At 39.1% G+C, this 20,098-nt stretch overlaps 1 protein-coding gene across 1 annotated transcript in view; it reads left to right on the top strand.

The window, feature by feature from the left end:
• GALNT12 (polypeptide N-acetylgalactosaminyltransferase 12) overlaps positions 1 to 20,098 on the top strand; it is a 57,559-nt gene that overhangs the window by 14,318 nt on the left and 23,143 nt on the right. Inside the window, exons 2-5 of the mRNA XM_029958896.1 lie at positions 11,380 to 11,549; positions 12,242 to 12,431; positions 15,673 to 15,858; positions 18,090 to 18,207. Coding sequence (XP_029814756.1) covers positions 11,380 to 11,549; positions 12,242 to 12,431; positions 15,673 to 15,858; positions 18,090 to 18,207 — 664 coding nt within the window. The remainder of the gene's footprint in view (positions 1 to 11,379; positions 11,550 to 12,241; positions 12,432 to 15,672; positions 15,859 to 18,089; positions 18,208 to 20,098) is intronic.

Below are 20,098 nucleotides of genomic sequence, written 5' to 3'. Positions count from 1 at the left end.
GCGCGGGGTAACCGCGTCTCTGTCGGCTGCATCTTGCTCAGGAATGTGGAGGGTTTTGAAACTTTCTTTCCCCTCCCAGATGCTCTCAGATCACAGCGTTCGCTCTCAGAGTTAAGTCCGTCGGGGACTGACTGCCTCACCTCCGCGAGGCAGCACACGTAGGGTGTTGGTGGTGCGTGTGCCAGTCTGTTGATTTCCCCCAGTAGCCCTGGTAGTGTGGTTTCAGCCTTCAAGCGACGGCATGCTGCCGTGTTTCTCCTGCTGCTGTCCCCTGTGTTAGTCACCGTAGGCAGCAGCGTTCTTTTCCAGTCACTCCCAGCTTTACAGATATTACACTTCCCAGACTTCAGTTGTTCATTGTATTCAAATGTCTTGTGCCACACAGTATAAAGTAGATTGTTTTATTATCACCTGGAGTGAGCTAGAAATGGTGATTACAGAGGTGCGTTTACGTTATTCTGAAGTGAGACTGTTTGTTCCGGGATGCTTAGTTGTTGGGACAATTTTCATTTGCAAGTTACATTTACAGTTATGAAACCAGTGCCAGATGACATAAGCAATTGTAAACTAAGGATTAGATACTGTTTGATGAGGTGATTCTAGTTTACAGGCAATGGTTCAGTGCAGCTGTAAAGCCAGTGTAGCACAGCAGGTCTGATTGTCCTGGCCTAATGCAAATACTTGGTTTAGCTGCATGTTCACTGCAGCGTGGGCTTTCCTGTGAGTGAGTGACCAGCTGGTGAGAGAAACAGGATACCCGCTTATGGGTGAGATTAATTCAGTTGGTTAAAGCTTGGTGCTAAGGTCACATGTTCAATCCCCTGTATTTGGCCGTTCACTTAAGAGTTGAACTCCAATGATCCCTGTGGGTCCCTTGCAACTCAGAATAATCTGTGATTCTATGTGCCATCTGGCAAAGGGCTCAGGATGGAGCCGTGGATGCTACTGACTCCTCAAGAGTCCTCTCCTCTGCTTCGCCTGAGCTTGGCTTCGGCAGGTTTATTTCATTCCAACAGGTTTGTGCGATATGGTAGCAAAGAGCTGTGAAGAAAGCAGGGCTCTGTCTCTCCCATGCATTCATTTCACATCAGCGCGTCCTGGCCAGTATTTCACCAACTCTAGTTATAAGTGCTGAATCTAAAATATGAATCTTATGATGGCTCTCAAAAAGCTCAAATGCAAATGCAAGGCCTTTTTATTGTAAGTTTAAGCCTGACACTAGCCTTGTTTTTCTTAGTTACGTATATTCACCCCTTATAAGCAGTCTGTAGACCATAGGTCCAAAAGGACCATTTTAGTTGCTTTTCCATGGGAAGAATTAAATAATTTCAATTAATTATTTTGCACTTGTGCCATTTCTTTATTACAAGATGTCAGAGGAAATGAGAGATTACAGTTGTTGAACAGTAGACATTATAGATGTGTGTGGATGACAATTCTAGAAATGAAAAATTGTAAATAGATGAATAGATTTTGCTACAACGACAGACCCTTTTTGATTTGAATATTTGGATGTTGAAATGGCAAAATATATCCAAACCAAAAGAATCACAACACACCAGTGATGTAACCTCTGAGATAATTCTCTTCTGAAGTTGGGGTCGTATTGCACTGTTGTAGTATCGGCTGGCTGGTGTTTAATTTCTTTGTACACAGTTAAATCTAAATTATGGCAAAAATGTTACAGAGCATCTATCCAACTCACACAGCAAATGTAAAAAAACTTCTCCAAAGGCAATTTTGCAATGAAGTTGTTAACTCCCTCTCTTAAGGGGGAAGACCATTTAAGTGATTGAAGTAAAAAAAAAAAAATGAAAAAGGTATCACAGAGCCTATAGTGATAGACATTCATTGCACTTCATTGTAAGATTAGAGGCTATACAACTTTAGGGAAAACATTACTTAGTTTTTTTATTTTAATTTTGGTAATGACCTTTAATGAACATTTTGGTGATAGGTGAGGCTGTAATGGTAGACTGAAATTAAGCTTCAACTGTCCACTAAAATGGTGCAAAGGCTAAATTTCAGGTGTGATCAGTGAAACAATTTTGGTACCTGAAGACCAGAATGTGGCAAATACACCGTTTTTTTAGTGGAGTCCCAGAGGAGAACTAGAGAACTGTGTGCTGGCAAGCCTTGGATCTCTTTCAGCCATGTTATTTACAAACTGTGGTAAGGGAAAGATGGGTAGGCATGATCTATTGAGAAAGTCAGCTTGGCTTTTGTCAAGGGTGATGTGTCTTACAAACCTATTTGAGTTCTTTGAAGGTCGTAATTATATGGATAAAAAGTTATTTCCAGATGCTTTTGATGAGTTCCTAAACAACTGTGAAATAAGATGGAGATTTCTTGCATTTATAAATAACTGAATAGAAGCTAGAAAGCATTTGTTCTGGATTTTTTTATTTGGTTGGTTGGTTTGGGGGATTTTTTATTTTGTTTTGTTTTAAATAGTGAAGGGTCACCAATAAAGTCCCGTAGAAATATGTGTTGGACCCAGTGCTGTTCAACTTACAGCATGGCTTTCATAAAGAAGTGACTAATTGACAGGTCTTCAGCCTGAAAGACAGATGTGTTACTGGTACCTCTTCCTGGGCTGCTGCAATACATGGTTGATGAAAAGTGGATAAAACAAATTCTACCACCTCCTTGTTCCAAAAATCCATTTACTGTAAAGAATAAGGAAGTCCATCTACGAGAAAATTTAAATCAAGTGTTCAGGAGATATTGGCAGATCCTGTGCTTGGAGACTGTGTTCTGGGCTATGGGCTTTTGGTCTGTTTCAGCATATTCTTTTGTGTATGGAGGCACATCTGGAAATTTTAAATGCCAGTAAAATAGGAGGATGAAAGAAGGAAGAATAGAGGCAACATTACCACCACCTGGGTCCTCCCTGCTCCTTTTAACTTTAATGTCCTCCCACACTCATCAATGAGCCTGCTTTCTGGGTACAAACATTTGAATCCAATGAAAACTAGAATTTTGCTAATAAGATTGAGAGTATCTGAACCAATAAGACATTAAACATGATATGCAAAATTATGGCACAAAGTGTTTCTTTATCAGAAAATGATAACAAAACCCCATTTTCTACTGCTACCTTTTGCACATCCCAGACCTGCTATTGGAACAGAAATGTGGCAAGTTACTTGCTAATACCTATGTCTGGTAATACTATGCAGGAAGAGAAGAACAGTTTGGCTGAGATTACTGTCTGATTAATGTACTGACTGATGATATTTGACTATGAATCCAGGAAGTTTCAAAATAAGATGTTTCTCCTACTAATAAATTCCCAACAATGCAAATATTCAGAAGGTTTTTATTCCTTCTTTTTCTCACCACTGTAGCATGCTTTTTGTGACAACTGATTCTGTTTCTGTAGAACCACAGACCTGAAGAACTCAACAACTTCTATCGTTTTCTTTAGACAGTTCCTGCTTCCTTTAACTGTCTGCTCTTGAGATCAGCAACTGATAATGTGTTTCATCACACAGGAACTCTAGTTTTATTGGTGGCTAGAACTGTGCATGTGATTGTGTGTGTATGTATTTATGAACATATATTTATTCATATACACATAAATATGTATATTTAATCATACATATAAACAAACATAGTATATAGACAATCTATAAAAGTATTATTTTGGAAAAATCTTATGAATAAGAATGTGAGGAAGTTACTAAATGATCATACAATTTGTACAAGGCTAGAAGTGAAATTTGCTGTAGGGTCAGAGGACAGAGGTTGGAAGGAACCTCTGGGGTGTCTACTCCAACCTCCAAGTCTCCAAGGATGGAGTTTCAGCAGGTTCTTTGGACACCTCTTTCAAGACTACATCACTGCCACAGTGACTTTTTTTCCACCTCCCTCCCCCTCTGTTCATAATGTTGTCTGGATGGCCTTGCTTGTCTTCCCAACATCTATTTTTTAATTTCTTGTGTTTTCACTCATAAGGGAAGCAACAATTGGTTTAAAACCAACAAGCATCTTCTATCAGACACTGACTTAGCGAGGGCCCCATTGGGGCTGATGCCCTGCGAGTGCGATGCGATGAGCTCTGAGCTGTGCGGTTTGGCCAGTGCTGCTCTGCCTTTCTTCCCCCGCAACAACACGTCTGCATCCTGTCCCATGGGGCTTCTTGTCATGTGCTTGTTTTACAGGACTGCGAGGTTAGGCAGACAACTGATATGTTCTCTTAGACAGCCTTTTACAGGTTGTTACGGTGTGTGAGAAATACATTTCCAGGTTTTCTTTTTGTGTTCTTTTAGATGAAGGGCTGTTTTCAAGTGCTGTTCCTGATTTTAGACATTCTAGCTTCTTTTTTTTTCTTTCAGTATTTCTCACAGGAGGGGTGCATTGCACGTTTATTTTGGGGATGGTTTCTGTAAAATCACACCAGCTGCCTTTTGGCTGACTCTTGCCAAGAAGGAACAAGTCAGGAATACGCACTTTTGTGCCAACTCAGCGTTTTCGTGTTGTCTTTTTCCTTGTAGAAACCTGAATCAACCCTTGGGGCTCATTTTACTTGTGATCACAAGGAAATGGATTTTTAATTCTTTCCTGTATTTCCTTAACTGGCAAATGATTTTAAGTAGCCACAAAAGCCCTAAAAGTGTTGAATGTGGTCTGCATATTTTGCAGCTATTAAAAAAAGTTTGAGAGGTTCATTCTTTAATTCTAGGTAATTTTCTTCTGTTTAAGGCTTCCTATCTCTTTCTTTCTTGCTTCTCACCATGTTTATATACTAGGCAGTGCAGCCCTTTAAGATCTGAAATCTTAAAACGGCATTTGGCAGTCTGTCTTCTCAAGACCTTATTGTCACTGAGAGAATTGTTCTATAAAACATCAAATAACCTGGAAAACTGTTTCACAATCTAGCTCGCCTCTCTTTTCAGAGAGTTGATCATATCACGGTGTTGTAGAGTGTACATGGGGGCTCTCTCTAATGTGGTTTGTTTCAGCAGGCATAATTTAGGGATCTTTTAGTTAGGCTGCTGGGCTGGGACCAGGTGATGGGGAAGTGTAGGCCAGCATCACCTGAACTTGCGCTGCTTATGTGTTCCAGCCTTGCCCCTGAATAATTTGGGCATTATGGCAGTTATCTGCAGCTTGCTGCTATCTGCCTTGCTCATTGGACCAAGACACACCTTCAGCAAACGTTGCTGCCTTTTTCTGTAATAGCCAAACACACATGGCATGTGTAGGTGTGCAAAACCAGTGGAACCTCTCCTGCTTAAATAAGACTTTTTTTTTTTTAAAGAGAAAACCCCAGAACTGACAGTTGGCTCAAACTGATAGTTTTATGTGAGAAAATAAATTTCACATGAAAAGTTGGGTAGTGTTTGAAGAGGATAAGAATAATGTTATTTATCATATCCTTAAATTTCACTGGAAATACTATGCTTCTATATCCCAGGCTTTGATTGTATAGGGTGGCATTGCTTTTTGCTCACATGCTGGATTTTATCCATGGGTTGATTTCCCCCAAGGAGGGGTGAGGAGCAACTGTTCAACTGTATGTTCAGCCTGGAGTAGGTGACACGGCCCTGGTAACTCTGTGGGATGGCTTAGAAACCAGTGCTGCCATCCGCGTCATGCTGCAGAGCTTGGGATGCTTGTTAATGGATGTGCTGAACCCTGAGCTGCTGCTGGGAGCAGTGGGGAAGGCAAAATAGAAAAGGGGGGAGAAGACTCCAGTACAGCTGTGTTCTCTGCCATGACTTGGGGAGGATGGGAGAAGGAGGTATTTTCTCTTGGGTGAAGATACCTGGCAGATCCCAGAGCCCACACTGCTGGCTTTGCAGCTTATGGAGTGACAGTGGAGATGGTGAATATAGATTGAGATGCCTGTGGCTGCTGCCATTTGTCCCCATCAGCTTTATTTGCTTACAGCCTACAAAATTCCACACTTGAGCACACCTCTTACTAAAAAAAAATCTACTGTTTAATTCAATGTTTCAACCATTCAAATTAGAAATAGAAAAGGAGATTGTGTGGTGAGTCAACACATCTACAGCCCATCATAACAAACCCATTGAACCTGGTTCCTAGCCCACCCTGTGAAAGCCAACTTGAAGTAGGACCCTGGCAGTGCTTTCCAGGTGACACTATGGTGGGGCATATATGGCAATGTCACGTACTGTAGTCACATAAATCACTTTGAATCAGATACAGCTTCGACACATGCTGTTTTGCGCTTCTTGAGAGAAGCTACGCAATCTTGAACTTGCCTCAGGCATTCACATTGAAATTTCAAAAGTAAAACTTATATAGTGTACCTTTAGAAAGCATTAAATAATTTATGAGCAGTTTGTATTCTTAACAAATCTTTGAAAACTCACAGAGCATATAATATTTTTTTCTTAAAGTATGAGTAACTGCATATAGAAGATCAAATTTGGAGGTTAAAAATATATTTTCCCTTGCTGTATCGTTGTCACAGTTGTGGTGAAAGTCTTAAATAAGAGCATGTCAGCAACCATTCCTAATTAACTCATGGCAGCATGCCCGGTGTGCACACATTCATACTCTCTCTCCCTGTGTGTAGATACAAATCTCTAAGAGAAAGAGCTCCTTACAATGAAATAAATTGAGTGATTACGTTAATTGACACAAATGTTCTTCAAAGCAGCCCATTTAATTTTGTTTAGGCATTTCCTGACTGATGTTTCCTTAGTTTCTAATAAATAACCTATTGTAAAACTTGCTAACAGAAGATTTTATAGCGTAGTAGATTCCAAGGTTAATTTACTAAACCTTTCAGCCGTATACTCTCGGTTAGACTGTGGCTTAAAAATGTGGTGTAAAAAAGGCAAAACCAAACCCACAGGAATTTGGATGTATGATGATACACTTTTACGTGCTTTGCTTCAGTTTGCATTTGTTGACTGAGATGAGTTGCTGTAGTAAAAGATCCAGGAAAGATGGTACATAGTGAATGTGGTTTTGTGTTCAGGTGCGTACCAGCATTATTTTCTCTTTCTTTTTATCTAGAGATTTAAAAATTTTTGAATGACACAATTAGAATTTTAAAATGTAGATGTTGTCTTGGTATAAAATGATAAACAGAAACTTTGTCTCTTGGCATTTCTTGTTTTATATTGGTCTTTTAAGTCACAGTAATCAAGCAAAAGGAACCCTGGAACACCCACCCAGCATGGCAGAGAGTGCCTGAGGGAAATGGAGGATAATGCAGAAGCAGGCTGCTGCTGGAGCAGAGCAGTGTCCCAGGCCACTCCTTGGGAGGTGGTTAGGGGCAGTCCTGGCCACATTTTCTCTGGGTGCCACTCTGCTGTGCACAAGGATTATGCTTGTACATTTTCTAGTAGGTCTGCAGAGAGCGGGAGTCACCAGAGGGCAGACGCTGAGCAGGTGTCACTCCTTTGCATTACCATACCTTTTATGGTTATTATCCAGTATGTATCAATGTTTTTCAGTGAAATCTGAGTTCTGTTTAAGACTTTATGCATTTATTGACTCTAAAAAAGCTCCTCAGATATGCTAGCATCAGGTTTTTCTTCAGCGACTGACCCTGGTATTTCATAACTGTTTCCAGAATCAGCATGACTAGAGATATTGTATCTCTGAAGAAAATGAGCCCATTCAACATGCACACGTTTTTAATTCAGGTGGTTGTTTATTTTAAAATGTATATAATTATTGCAAAGCAGTAAAGTTCCTGTGGTTGAATAAGGTCATGAGAGTAGGGAAAGAATATATTGAACTTCAAATGCATCTGCATTTATTGTCCATGCTTGGAAATGTCACGCTTACAGGCAAATCTATTTGTTTTGTGTCTATGTTATGCTTTTACAAAGCATTTGCTAGTTATGATAATGAGGTTCAAGGTGATGTATCAACTGCCAGTAGTAGAGACTCTACACACTTTAACTTTAGTCATAGAAAAGTTAAGCAGCTGTTCTGTAGATGGAGGTGGGAAGCCACAGAGGTCTGTTTGGCTGTGCTAGATAAATGGCTTAAGAATGGTGAGGAGAGTTGCCCTCTAGATCTGTGTTTATGGACATGCAGAGTCCGGATGATTAGCTCAAAAGTAACACCTAGCTTTTAGGATGGTTAATGTGAGAAGCAATTAATCCTGTCTTAACATGATCCTCTGTATTGGAAAGGACAGAATTATGGGTTTGAGGGTGGCACTAAAAGAACGCCTTAGTCAGAAGCCAAAAGCAAGTTGCAGTATAGGCAGCATAAATATACATTCCCAGTGTCTGCAAAAACATATTTTGGGACTGCTCTCACCAGTTTTTATCCCCCCTGTCATTTTAATGACATACCATAACCGATACGCATTTGTTTTTCTGAATAACCCAAAGTAGGAGTGAAATGATTCACTTGGAAAGTAGCAGCCTGCGTACTTGGCTGACACATGGAGAATAAAAGTACATGAAGTTTGCAAAGGTGAATACAGAAGATGCTCTGCTAAGGTGCTTCCGTGGTAAATAGGCATTGAGGAATGGAAAAGCTGAGTTATGACCGCTATGCTTCAAGTCAGGTTTTGTACTCGACATGGGTTTTTTGAAGCTTCTATATCTTGTGAAGTTGTCCATATGCATGCCACTTAATTGTTATTCAGCAACACTTTCAAGCATTTCCATTTCAGGGATTCATTAGCTTTTTAAAGATTTTCTTGCACTATAATTTTTGCAGGGTTTAAATGCTTTGGGTTTGTAATCTCTCCAATGGGATTAATTTTTAAGGCTTAGCAAAACTCTTTGAAATTTCTTTCATTACCGACAGATGAGGAAAAGTGTGCCTCATTTTAACAGCCATACTTGAGACTGCTAACAGTAGAGATCTTGTAGCAATTTAGCAAGAAATATATGTCTTGGAAATAATTTTTGAGATAAACATGTGAGTCTACATAGAAGTTGAATAATGGATTTTTCCTATTTTTTAATTTTTTTTCTAATTTTCCTTTAAAGAGGAAGTTTAAAACCATTCCTCCTTGTCCTATCACTACAGGCCCTTGTAAAAAATCCCTCATCAGCTTTCTTGTAGACTCTCTTTAGGGACTGTAAGTTTTAGTTTTGACCTCTTTCTTGACTTCAGAAACCTAAAAAATGTGTGCTCTGTTATGTCCTGTAGGAGGCTGACCTTTTCCTCCTTTCCCCTTCCTGCAATGTGAGGTGTGCTTAAGGAAGGAGGCAGCAATACACAGTGAATCACAAACACTTTGGGGATTGCCTTGCTGTGTGCCAAATTATGTTTGCCGTCTCCAGCATGTAATTTTCAGGCAAATCTGTTGAAGTCTTTAATCTATAATTAGGCTTATAAGCTTCTTTCGACCTTTTGGATTTCCTTCTTATTTAAATAATGGAACACAGCATTGTTATTCTGTAAATCTTTCTGCCATATTTTCCAGAGAAAGTTTTACTGGAGGGGTTTTTATTTATTTATATTTTCCTTCAGTTCTCTAAAATGGGTATGTGAAGATCCTGTTTTCATCAAGAAATTAATTCAAAATTATGTGGTACAAGTGACTAATAAAAAGGGAGAATTTTTTCCTGGCAGTACTGAGCGTAAATAGTTTTTCAGTTAGGCTAAAGTAAATATGAGTTTTCAAAACTGGATTCATACAGTAGGTTTTTCTGCATTAAAAAAAAAAAAAGTCACTCTTTTTTCATGTGTTAATGTGCGAACATTTGGCTAAATAAATGAATTCTGTCACCAGCCAGAGGTGAGGCAGTTCTCTGTGTGAATCCCCCTGTTTGCCTCAGGACAAGTTACAGCCTGGAGGAACAGGCATTTTTGTACTTCACTAGATAAGTGTGTGTGTATGCGTACTTGCCTATCTGTGTATATCTGTTTTGTGTGTATGCGTGCATACACATGGTATATGAGTGTTGTTGCATAACATTCCTTTCATGTTTGAGAAGCAGCATTCTGTGAGCCTCCTCTGCTCAAGTATCATTTCTCCTCCTTCCTTCCTCATTTTCAGGTATTTATTACAGAAATATTCTACAGACCTTTTGTTTCCCTCATAAGAATTTTAATTCTGCGAATATTCAGATTCAGACTTTTTTTTCTTTCTGTACAATAGATCTTAATAGTTGCATAATCTTTAAAGAAACCTGCAAGTCTTTTTTAATTGGAAACACAGCAGTGTTAAATAGTTTGTAAATACTTTCTCGATGTGCCATAGGTAAGCAATTTGCTTTTAATGTTGTTTTCTGAGTGTTTTGGGGAATTTTGGTGCCCCTAAATTGACCTAAGGGATTTTGCTTTCAGGTTTCCTACTGATCAATTTGATTTCCTTTTTCTGCTCCCAATACCATGGGTTTTGGAGGACTCACTGCTGTTCTGTTTCAGTAGGAGGGATGTCCTGCCTGCTTTGGTATCTGTTGCGACCTAGCAGTCTACAGGAGTTGAAGTATGTCCTTCTGCCCCTTATAAGCCCTGGTGACTCCAGGCAGTAAGCTGGAGACATAAGAAAGTTCCAACATCTCTAAACCATTTCTGTTGAGTTTTAATAAAAGTGCTAATGTGGAATGCTCTAAGCAAAGGGGAGAAATTGTAATAAATACAATCATTATTTTAAAATTCTTTCAGACCAGTGGATTCTTTTAACAATTTGTACATTTGGCTCAGCTGTAATTTTCTTGGCATCCTTACGATCATTTAGGGAAGTTCCTATATATATTTATAGCAAATACATTCTGGAGCTTAATTCAATGGCTTGCAAACTTCCTGGCTCTCTGTAGACCCAAACTCACGCATTTCTATGTCTGTTTACAGTTTTTCCGGATTTCACTATTATATTTTGGCAGTTCTATGGTCTTTCCAATTTCTGCTTTAGTGTACATATGTCTCAGTTCTGTTGCTGGTTGGTTTTTTTTTTCTCTTTATATGTTGCTGTTCCTTCACAGTTATATTTTTACTGTCTACATTTGTTTTATTTTCCAAAGCATAAGTGTTCAGTAATTAATGTTACTGGTTTTACTGCACTTAGGTTGCTGGGGATTTGTTTGCTTGGTTTTTATTTGTTTGTTTTTTAATATTCTTTCTGTTATCTGAGGCATGTTTTGGCTTTTGCTTCTTCTTCTACTTGAATTAATATTGTACAAAGACAGCTACTGCATGTACAGCAGCCCAGAATACCTCTTATTATTTTTCTTTTTAGAAATTTTGGGAGTTTGCAAAATTTTAGTCATAAAGCTTCTAAGAAAATAGAGCTTCTAGAAGAGCAGCTTCCTGGAAGTGTTTGCATGACTTTTCCACAAACATACAGTTCTTTTAAGATCCTATGTTCTTGCTTACATTTAGTAAAAAGCATACAAATTCTTCATTTGAGAATCATTTTCTGAAAACTAACAAATGTTTTTGCACTTATACTAAATATAATACCCTCCCTTACAGGTGCAGAGAGAAGATGTATGATTATTATAACCTGCCAAAAACCTCCGTTGTGATAGCTTTTTATAATGAGGCTTGGTCAACACTTCTGCGAACTGTTCACAGTGTTCTTGAGACATCCCCAGATATTCTTTTGGAAGAAATTATTCTTGTAGATGATTACAGTGACAAAGGTAGGAAGAATAATTCTAAATAATGTTGATTGTTGATGGGCTTTTTTGGTCAGCCAGTCCACAGGAGAAAGTTATGCTGTTTAGATCACATACCATAATATTGTACAACATAGGCATCTAATTGGAAAATATTTTTTCTTGTAGTGTGCCAGGGAAAAATTTGGCTTCTGAACCAAATTTAGTTTAGAATGGGGAAGCATGTGTTGTATGTGAGTGCTTGCCTGCACAGATAACCTACAGTCTGTTGAAACATTTTAGGTTGCCTTATTTGAGCAAGTTTTGATTGCTCGAAAGTTGCCCTGGTGTCTCAAGTAATGACAGCTACCTAGTTCTTTGGTTTAGTTTGAATAATGGGACACAAAGGCGCTGCTGGCATTTTCCACTACACATGAATTGTGTTAAGAGTAAAACACAGACAAATCTTTAAGTAACATTTGAGAAGCACTTAACAATCTGAAAATGAATTGCAGGGCCAAATGTAAAGCATTTGATTTCTTAAAAGTAACCATTATTTTTGTCCATCTAGGTTCTCTGCTTTTTCCATGTCCTTTCTTAGGAGTTCAAACTGCCAGTATCTTTAGAGTACTGCTATAAGCAGTATGCTACTGAGGAGATAACTTTCTGTAGCGTGATATTAACAAATTGTTCCAGAACTATTATTACTTTTCTGTTTGTTTGTTTGTTTGTTATAGAACATTTAAAGGAGACTTTGGAGAACTACGTGGCTGGTTTACGCAAGGTGCGTCTTATCCGGGCAAATAAGCGAGAGGGGCTGGTTCGAGCCCGGCTGCTGGGGGCATCTGTGGCAAAAGGAGACATCCTGACCTTCCTGGACTGCCACTGTGAATGCCATGAGGGCTGGCTGGAGCCACTGTTGGAAAGGTGAGCTGATGCTCTGGGCTGGTTTTCTTTCCCACTGGAGAAGAAGAGACAAGACCATTTGGCACTCCTCTGCACTGGAAAAATGACTTGTAGTTTACCAAATGTTACTGCAGCCTGGTCCCTGAGGCACTGCAAGTGTTTGTCTCCTGGCTATGGGGAAGCAAATGGAAGTGTGAAAGATCAGGAAATGGGAATTTTTTTTTTTTTTTAATCCTGGGGACCAAGCTGCTCTTTTTCTTCAGACAAGGGAAATTTTTCAGGAAGAGGAATCCCCGCACCCTCAGCTTTGAAACTACCTTGGGAAAGGTGGCTGCTTCTGTCAGCCAGGGTTGTGGGTGAGAAGAAGGTCTGGAAAGATGTGTGCCCCGAGACATGCCCTATTGCAGGACAATGTGCGCATACACAGAGTGGAATACAAGTCAAAAAACTTCATCTTCCTAGTCCTGAGGAAATCCGTCTTTCCAAACTGGTTCTAATATAAAACATGATGGGGTAGGATAGGGAGGAGTTAATGCTATGTCAACACTGACTTTTACTTGGAAACCATCTGTCCCAGGACACTGAACTTTACACCTATGTAGTCTCTTGTCTATACTGCAGATCTACCAGGCTGTTCAGAAAACTCCCATTGATTAAAAACAAACAAACAAAGAAAACAAAAACCCAAAGAACCCTTCAAAAGCTACAAGAAAAAAACCTGGAAACCAGAATACAAGCTCTCCATTACAGCTTTGAATACTGAAGCCTCATCCATGTGTATTCATCAGCCATACATGCACTTTTCCTGCTGTCAGTTCCACCACTGGCACACCTCACCACAGCACCCTGCTGCCCTCACATCACATCCATTGCTTTGTCCCCCTTACTGACAGCTTATGGCTTTACCTCCTTGGATGCCATTAGGATATGCTGATGCATAGAGTACCTGAATCACCCTCCTAAATATTCTGTATAGAAAAGCAGTTCTCTTTAAAACACAGTTAAAAATAATTCTTTCCTCAAGGCCAGTGGTTTGATTTGCATCCTGTAAAGATTCCCACAGGCTACTATAGACTTTGGATACAGACCAGAAAAAACAGCCCTATGCAAAATGGAGAAAGATTTCCAAAAGCACATGCTGTCTGATGTATGCAAGTCTTCCTGATACCTAGTGGGATGTGTTCTCAAACTCCCCAGGTCCATTTGAAATTGTATCTAGAATACTATTTTAGTTTTTTGTTTTCTTAAAATTGCCATACTTACCTTGTTTCTAAATTTCATGCTGTACATTCCAGATGACTGTGGGTTAACTATGATAGTTTGAAGAAAGGAAAAAGGGTAAACATCAAATAATGAGCATGGCTTCTAAAGAAACTGTGACTGTGGAGACGATTCTGAAATTTCTTCACTTCTTTAGCACACCACTAGATGGCAATCTTGAGGAAGAATTGGGATAATTTTACACGTAATAAATCACCTTCTGTAAAAAGTTAGCCCTGAATGTGTCTTGGAATTCTTGGTCTTCTTGCTGCAGATGCAGATGTACATCTCTAAGGGGAATTTTCCATGGCATATCTAACTCAAATGTATGGGAGCAATACAACAGTGCATTTTACAGCACAAACATGGTTGTATTTGTAAGCTGCCTGTGCCTTGTACCATCTAATTAATTCTTAACTTATGGAAAAAGAGATGGCTTTTCACTTATGTGATTCCTTTCATAACTAAAATCATATTCCAGCTACCTAATTTTTACTCCTTTTCCTACTTGTTACAGGAGCAGCAAAGCATTTTTACATTTTATTGGGACTTTTTTCTCTGTGTACATATGATTGTCATTGCTTTGTACATTAGTTTTATGTGACTGAGAGAGGAGATAGCAATATTTGTATAAGCCCTTTTGTGTGCTCAAGATTTCAATGGAAAATGATAATGAAGAAAACAGCTGTGTTGCACATTGCCTCCAGCAACAAGAGACCATTTCATACTTAAGGCAGTCTTTGTCAGCTCAGACAATACTTCTGTGGAACTGCTGCTGTTCTCTGCTGCATTTAACCTTCACAAGCTGCTCTAATTTCAGAGTCTGAGCCCTTGGTCAGCCTGCGGGTTTTAATCTTAATAATCCCATGAGGAACTTGCTCTCTTTGAATGACAGATACACTGCATCTCTTACTTATTTGACAATACGATATGTTCATTTTTCCTTCACCTCTGGAATATGTAAACCAGAAGACTAAGGGCTAAAACAAGTACTAGCATCTTAAAGTCAAACGTCACTTCATTGCACTCAGCTATAAGGGAATGTCTAACACTAGTGTAGAGAAGATGCTAAACAGTGATTTAGAAGAAAGACCTTAGCTTGAGCTTGTGTGCTTGAAGTTGCCCCTAGTACTGAGACAGGCCTTTCCAGAAGTTGAGGAGAAGGCAAAGAATCCTGCTGCCATTTGTAAGGGCAAATGGCTTTGGAAAGGAATCCAGAAAACCCTACATGGTACTAAGAAATGGGAGGAAGGGGCTTATCTTCTTGAAGAAGTAGACCTGCAAGAAATGTCATCAGCTCTGATATATTCTTAGTATGATAAAGATCTTGACTATCTTTAGATCACCCTTGCTGATAGGTATGTAATTCTGCAGTGCTATCTCGTTTCTCCTCTTCATCTCCTATGTTGCCAGGGTTTCTGGAAGCCTGCTTCATGTATATTTCACTGTTGGAGATCTAATTCCAGTGTTGTGTGTTCAAAAGAACATGCAACATTTAAGCTCATGGCTTCTTTTTGAGTTATTGTTGTAGTACTTAGTGTAACTTTTTGTGGATTATCACAAGAACAACCATGACTTTGAGGGCCAAGAGGCTGGCTAATTTATTATTCACCTTGGCAGAACTATACAATCATGCTACTCTCTTAAACGCAGCAACCTGTACAAAAAGAAAACAGACTTTTTTTTGTTGAGAATGTGATGCTGGCTATGGAAGCCAAACCAGATGCTTAATGTGTTATCTTAAGTCATCTGACATTCCTCCCTTCCACTGTCCAGGAAGATTGATGCTTACCAGGTGCCTATAGCTGAGTCCATCGTGATGCATCCTCAGTAGGAAACTGGTGGTTATTTCTGTAGCCATCATTTCCTTGTATTGCAGCGTGAATTGAAAAGGAGCAAAACTTTGTGTTTGGTATCTGTAAGCATTCCTTGTTCTTGTCAGTTACAGCTTTTGAGAGAAGTTTCTAACGGAAGTTACCCTTTTGTTTTAAAAAAATACCAGGATTGCGGAAGAAGAAACAGCCGTCGTCTGCCCTGTTATCGATGTTATTGACTGGAATACATTTGAATATTTGGGAAATGCTGGTGAGCCACAGATTGGTGGATTTGACTGGAGACTGGTCTTCACTTGGCATAGTACCCCTGAAAGAGAACAAAAACGGAGGAGGTCCAAGACTGATGTGATCAGGTTAATTTTTATGCATCTTATGCTGTGAATGTGTTTTTGATTTCACCTGAAAATGCCAGGTGCTGAAAAATACTTGAGAAATAAGCATATTACTAAAAATCACTTATTTTGCTTAGTTCCCCATTTTTTACAAAATAGCTCCTGCTTACCGTGGTCTTGGAAAAAATACTGGTCTAAAAGCTGAAACTCCTATGTCGTCTTCCATATAGAATCCTTATTACAAAGTAGTCTTTTGACTCCTCTAGGCAAACTCCCAGAGATGTTTATCAGTGCTTGGAAGGGGTGTAACTGATAAATACTGAAGGATGTTCTCTGTGCAAAGTGAAGAGCTCCGTGTTGTAAAAAACATCATGAGCAATGATGAAAAGAGAAAAAAATCATTAGCCAGTTAGAATGCAAAAGTTATTTTGAAGACTTTATCTGTGCTGTAACCATAGTGCTGGCTATTTTCAAAGGTGAGCCAGTTTGCCAGTTTTTTATTGAGATGAAATGATACAGCTCTATCCACCAAGGTTTCTCTTAAGGGCTATCTCACAGGAGCTCACTCTGATGTCTTCCTTGTGGGTATTAGTTTTGTTTTAATTTAAGATTAGTTACAATCAGTTGGTATTATTTGTCACTCTGTTGTGTTTTTAGGAGAGGTAAGGTAATAGAACAAACAAGACATCTGGAAAATGGGCATTGTAGATAAAATCCTAATAGTTGAGGGTCTGTTGTGTTCAACTTGAAAGTTGCTCTATTTCAGCAGTGTATTGTAATAAATTAAGCTGTTTGGCATTTTTGTTAGTACATACTTCTATTTATAATGTTATCTTATAGACTACAGCAAATACAGAGTGATTAATTTTTCTCAGTCTTTTCTAGGTGGCTTATCGTGATAATAATACCCAGTACTTCACAATTATTAATGAACTTATTCTCAACTGAGAGAACAATTTTTTTAGATGAGAAAAATGAGGCAGTAGTTTAGTCCTTCTCAGCATATATTAGTCCACATCCTCCTTCAAAAAAATTCAAAATAAGAGTAAATGTTTTAAAATCCTTTAGCTCAAATATGATGCTTTTTTCTTCTTCATGACAAGAAGAATTGTTTTTGACATGCTAAGAGGAGAACGATGAGGGATAAAGTTTCATAGTAGCCTGGGGACTGTGAGCTCAACAACTGTCTGGAGAAAGCAGCAGTGCCAAGAGTGGTGTCACCAACAGCTGTGTTTGGAAAGATGAGTTCTGGAGGGAGATAGAAGAACTTGACTGGTTATGGAGTTTGGTTTTTTTCCTTCTGTCTTGCCTCATCTCATTCCATTATTTGAAACAGCATATGACAATGTGAGACAGTGTTGCTTCAAAAAAGATAGCTGGTAAAATTAGTTTTGACAGATTAAGACTAATTGGTCACTGCACCTTGCATTTTTTAATATTTACCTCAACAGCAATTTAGTAAAATTCATAAAATGTCAGCTGAACTCATTTCCAATCAGCATTATATACTTGGTACTTTAAAGAGAGTCATTTTCTAAGACTATGAACAATTAGGAACAGTATTGAACAAATACAAGTTTATGTATGTGTGCACATGCTACCCTACTGAAAGTACATCCTTTAAGTGCACTGTCACTCTGGGCCTTGTGATCTTCCATGAGGATCCAATCTTGACTCCTGATTTTTTTTTTCTCTAACTTAGTAAAGAATTTAAGAACATACAAATGGGCAGATCTTAGAAAGAAAACAAATATCTTTAGAGATTATGTTTACTTAATTCTTAATTGATGTCCGAGAGTTTTTTCACTTGATTTTAATGGGATCTAGAATGTTGTTATTAATTACCAAAGCACAATTATTTCTTTAATTATTACTTAGGTAAAATACATAAAGGTACAGCACTTAGAATTTCAGAGCTGACTAATACAGTTCTGCTACAAAACCCCCAAATTTATGTTCTATTATGTGAAGGTAAGAGACAACTCATTTATACACAAAGACACTGCAATTGCAAAAAAGTATTTTAAGACAATATTTGTACATTCTGGAGCTTGTTTCAGATACAATTTTTTTACTACAAAATTAAATTTAAATGGCCTCATGATAACCAATCAATGTCTGGCTTTTACTTTGTATCCAGAAAAGACTGAGAAAATAGAAAATAAAAATATATGGGTTTTTTTGTCTGTTTGATTGGTTCATTAATTTTTTTTGCTTCTTATTTAATTCAGAGTTACTATTCTCTTTTATAGGTCTCCAACCATGGCAGGTGGATTGTTTTCTGTGAGCAAAAAGTATTTTGATTATCTTGGTTCGTATGACACAGGAATGGAAGTCTGGGGAGGAGAAAACCTTGAATTCTCATTTAGGGTAGGTGGCTTAATTGAAAGTTTCTTTTCCTGAGAATAAAACAAGTTTCTTATTTCTTTCTTCGTGCCCTTTTACATAGTGAAATAGCTGTAATAAAAGCAAGTGTTAAGAAGAGAGTATTTTGGAAGGTCTTTATATGAATGTTTTCCTCACACTTTGGTATAGCTGTTATTTTCCTTCCAAATAGGCATTTTAAAGCAATTTTTAAAACATGTCTTTGTTTTGAGTGCCAGTATAAAATACAAGTGGTGGTGTGATACTAGCTGGTAAAGTTTACATTCTGTGGCTTGAAGAAGGTCATTGGAAAGAAGCATTTGTAATTCTTTGATGTGGTTGATTGAGTGAGCAGGAGGCAGCTGGTAGCTGGTCCCCGTGGGGCAGGACAAGGCAGCCCCTGTACTTCTTTTAAGGCTTTACTCTGTTTCACCTCAGGAAAAGTTTATGTAAGGGTTATATAAGATGATGGGGAAGATCTCCAGGAACTGTAGAGCTGCACCTCACCGAGAGTGGGCCGTGCTTAGGTGTGAGGCAGATAGATAGCTGTAATGAAAAAGATTTACAGCAGGGAAGAAGAGAGGAGACACAAGATAGCCCAGACTGATAAGCAAGATAGTCTTGTCCTCCTCAACTCAGCTGTCATGAGTGCGTGGCTGATTCCTTCTGAGCACTGGCTGCCTATGGTTTGCCCCATATCACACTTAGCTCACTGAAACAATCCAGTCATGACATAGGAGGGACACTGTAGGGCCGCTTTTGGCTTTCATGGGATTCACAACTTATTGTTCTGGATTTCCCTTGTCTGTTGTGCCCATCACCAGTTATGTTTTATGGTCATATTTGCCTTTCTGTGAGTCACTGAATTGTGGTACTGTGTGACAATAGATTTCAGGGATAAATTGCATTTTAATGTTACAAACCCACTTTCTTGAGAAAGGAGCCATCAGCAGACTGTCTCTCTTGATGTCTGCCTCTCTTGATGTCAGAGAAGCATGGAGTCTTCCTGGCTGCTGTTCCTGTCTCCTGCTGCCTGTAGTGCGGGAATCCTAGCACAGAGGGTACAGAAATATGGAAAGAAAATTATTAGGAAAGATAATAAGCACAGGCCTAGAGTTGACGTGGTTTCTTTCTGGAGAGGGGGATTTCTCAGTTGAAAATGCTGTTTGCGTTTATGGCCACCTCCTTTTCCACACAGGGAAAAGTTTCTGTCACGTAAGTCCAAACACACAGCCTACATAGTAGTCTTGGTCTAATTCAGCAGGCCTCCACCTGAAGCTTAAAGCAGTTGACCCACCTCCATCAGCACTGTGTCCCTCTGAAGCAGAAGTCTCCCAGCTGTCTCCAGTTCTGGGGTATCCAGAACTGCAACTCCTTTTAGAAAATCTAAAGACAGTGTGCTCAGCATGCAGTTGTTGACTCTCTGCTCTTTGTGTCACTTTTCAGGAGACAAAAGCTTGCAGGCAGAACAAACCTGATCCTTTCCCTTTATGACCTGAAGTGCCCCTGTGCTGCCTGCTGCTTTAGAGCCAAGTTTTCATTGCCATAGACCTCTGTGAGGCTCCAGCAGCCAGTGTCATTTTTTATGAGTTGCAGCAGCCTGTATGAGCAGTGCTTTTACTCCTTTAGCATGTGGTTTCCTCATGGGACAGAGAAAGTATCAGAGGTGGCCTAGTGCACAGGAAGACCACAAAGGAAGCAGCAGAGTCTCCAGGAGAGAGTACATGAGCACACTGCTGTACCCCACAGGGGCCAAGCAGGCACGGTGGTGTAGGTGGATCAAGCGACTTCTGGGACACAAATGATTTTACAGGGCAGACTATGCAACAGCCAACCAATATGCCTTGTCATGTCAGTTTTGCTGGTGCAGATTGCCAGTAGGATCTGGCAACATGCT

The sequence above is a fragment of the Manacus vitellinus genome, unplaced genomic scaffold (assembly GCF_001715985.3).
Source record: "Manacus vitellinus isolate BGI_N305 unplaced genomic scaffold, ASM171598v3 scaffold_17_pilon, whole genome shotgun sequence".
In the NCBI taxonomy this organism is placed as follows: Eukaryota; Metazoa; Chordata; class Aves; order Passeriformes; family Pipridae; genus Manacus; species Manacus vitellinus.
Note: the sequence above shows the minus strand (reverse complement) of the source record. Positions and strands in the feature narration are given on the sequence as shown.